A 2,121-nucleotide genomic window follows, 5' to 3' on the forward strand; every position below is an offset into this window, starting at 1 on the left:
AACGTGGGGTTGTTCGAGGCGGAGATGAGCGGGGATTCTTTTCAGCTGCTTGGGATGGCGGAGATGGGGATGATTCCGGCCATCTTTGCTAGAAGGTATGTGTACGCCTGTGTTTTGACGAGTGATAGCCAATTGAGGTGCTGAAACGTGGGGTTGTTCGAGGCGGAGATGAGCGGGGATTCTTTTCAGCTGCTTGGGATGGCGGAGATGGGGATGATTCCGGCCATCTTTGCTAGAAGGTATGTGTACGCCTGTGTTTTGACGAGTGATAGCCAATTGAGGTGCTGACTTAGTTACTTACCCCGTACTATTTGGTTATGTGCGTATGATAAATTGCTAAGTAAACATAGTACTAATCCCATACATGTTTGTGTTTAGGACCTTACATGCTTGTTTCTTAGTCTCGCTGCAGCATGAGATTAGTAGAGTATAGTTAGCATCGCTCGTCTTTGCATTAAGGACATGTTGTTGGCTGCCTTGTGTTGTGTTGTGTGATTTCATTTTCGAAATACTGAAATTTTGTTCGGCTCATACAGTTCGCGAGTTAGCATAATTATGCTCACATTGTGCAGGAGAATGTTACTTGTTAAGTAGAACCATCCTATGACAGAACTCGATCGACAAATAATCAAAGTTGAGCACCAGGGATAGTACTCGAGGAAATTGGATGAGACTAACTTTGCGGCTCAACTCTATATGAGATCTCATATACATCTGTACTTTTTTACACGCCTATAACGTTCACAATTATACGCCCATCCAGAGAAAACGAAGGACTTGCAGGAGGGTCTTGTATAGAAAGCCATGTACACCATAGAGGCGTGAAGTAAAAGAATTTTTCGTTTATATATCGATGAGTAATAATTTTCTCTACATGATATTTCACACTATAGACAGCAGCTAATGCGATATTTCAAAATTAGCAATTTATAATTCCGTAAATTTGTCCCAAAAAGAAACAGAGACGAGCGTGGCCTATATTTGTTCACAGTAACATTCTTTTGAATTCATCAGTAAACATCTCTTGAGGTTAACTGAATGATGATGATCTTCTAACGACAGTGGTGCTTTTGTAGATCAAAATACGGAACTCCAACAATTAGCATCCTCTGCTCTGCAACTGGGGTAATACTCCTATCATGGATGAGCTTTCAAGAGATCCTAGAGTTTCTGAACTTTCTCTATGCGATAGGAATGCTTCTTGAATTTGCTGCCTTCATCAAACTCAGGTTTAAGAAGCCAGATCTTGATAGGCCGTATAAAGTTCCTGTAGGCAATATTGGTGCAATTCTTATTTCTCTACCTCCTATGTTCTTGCTTGTTCTTGTTATGTGCCTGGCCTCAACAAGGACTGTTATTGTAAGTGGCCTTGTAATTCTATTTGGGTTTGTTCTATATCCTGCGATTGGATATGTGAAGTATAAAAAGTGGGTTAAGTTTATCGATACTCCTATACTTCGGGAGACTCAGCATGAGGAAATTGATGAAGAAGTTGTTGGTAGTCTTCTAGAAGATCATTCGTTTGGTGAAGGAGATAAATGATTCTGAATCCAGCTCGGACGAGATCCTGAAAGTTGAATAGGGAAACAGCTTATAGTTATGAATATAAGATACACATGCATGATATTTGTTGTTGTATCAATATGTAACATTTGTTCAGCAAATAATTGTAAAGTATTTCTTGATTGGTTATTCGTTGTGTCATGTATGCAATTCATTTGTTTCTTTTATATCGAAATAACATCAGTAATCTTTAGTCCTATGTTACGATTTACGAATTAATTGTATGTCATTCTGTTGCTTTTACCATTACATACAACTTGCAAGAAGTAATATGTATTCATAACTATTATGGTTGTAGATTTTTGTTTCATGCCTATCTGATAAATTTCCCTGATAATGGATATTTTAACCTCAATCAGGACCAATGCAACTTGGAATCATTTACAGAAACCTGTCACAATTAGTAGGATTTCCATCTCGATTGATCTAAACAAGAGTGTAGCCCTTTTTGTTTTTGCTGAAGTTGGATAAAATAGATTGTTTCACCTATGCCCACTTATTTAACCATTTACCACTGTATTATCTACTATTTCCCAGTATTTTTTTTATCGACGATGT

General features: G+C 38.1%; 1 protein-coding gene across 1 annotated transcript; it reads left to right on the top strand.

Annotated features, from left to right (window-relative positions):
• Positions 25-1,782, top strand: LOC109847718 (probable polyamine transporter At3g19553). The gene is made up of 3 exons (XM_020416949.1): positions 25-95; positions 150-239; positions 1,077-1,782. The coding sequence occupies exons 1-3, from the start codon at positions 25-27 to the stop codon at positions 1,540-1,542; spliced, it is 627 nt and encodes a 208-aa protein (XP_020272538.1). The 3' UTR covers positions 1,543-1,782.

The sequence above is a fragment of the Asparagus officinalis genome, chromosome 7 (genome assembly GCF_001876935.1).
Source record: "Asparagus officinalis chromosome 7, Aspof.V1, whole genome shotgun sequence".
In the NCBI taxonomy this organism is placed as follows: Eukaryota; Viridiplantae; Streptophyta; class Magnoliopsida; order Asparagales; family Asparagaceae; genus Asparagus; species Asparagus officinalis.

What these genes read in the sequence shown, in the direction of transcription:
- LOC109847718 (XM_020416949.1), top strand. Translation starts at nt 25, where the DNA reads ATGAGCGGGGATTCTTTTCAGCTGCTTGGGATGGCGGAGATGGGGATG. An exon ending in CCGGCCATCTTTGCTAGAAG is followed by an intron (nt 96 to 149) that starts GTATGTGTACGC and finishes GTGCTGAAACGT; the next exon opens with GGGGTTGTTCGAGGCGGAGA. An exon ending in CCGGCCATCTTTGCTAGAAG is followed by an intron (nt 240 to 1,076) that starts GTATGTGTACGC and finishes GTGCTTTTGTAG; the next exon opens with ATCAAAATACGGAACTCCAA.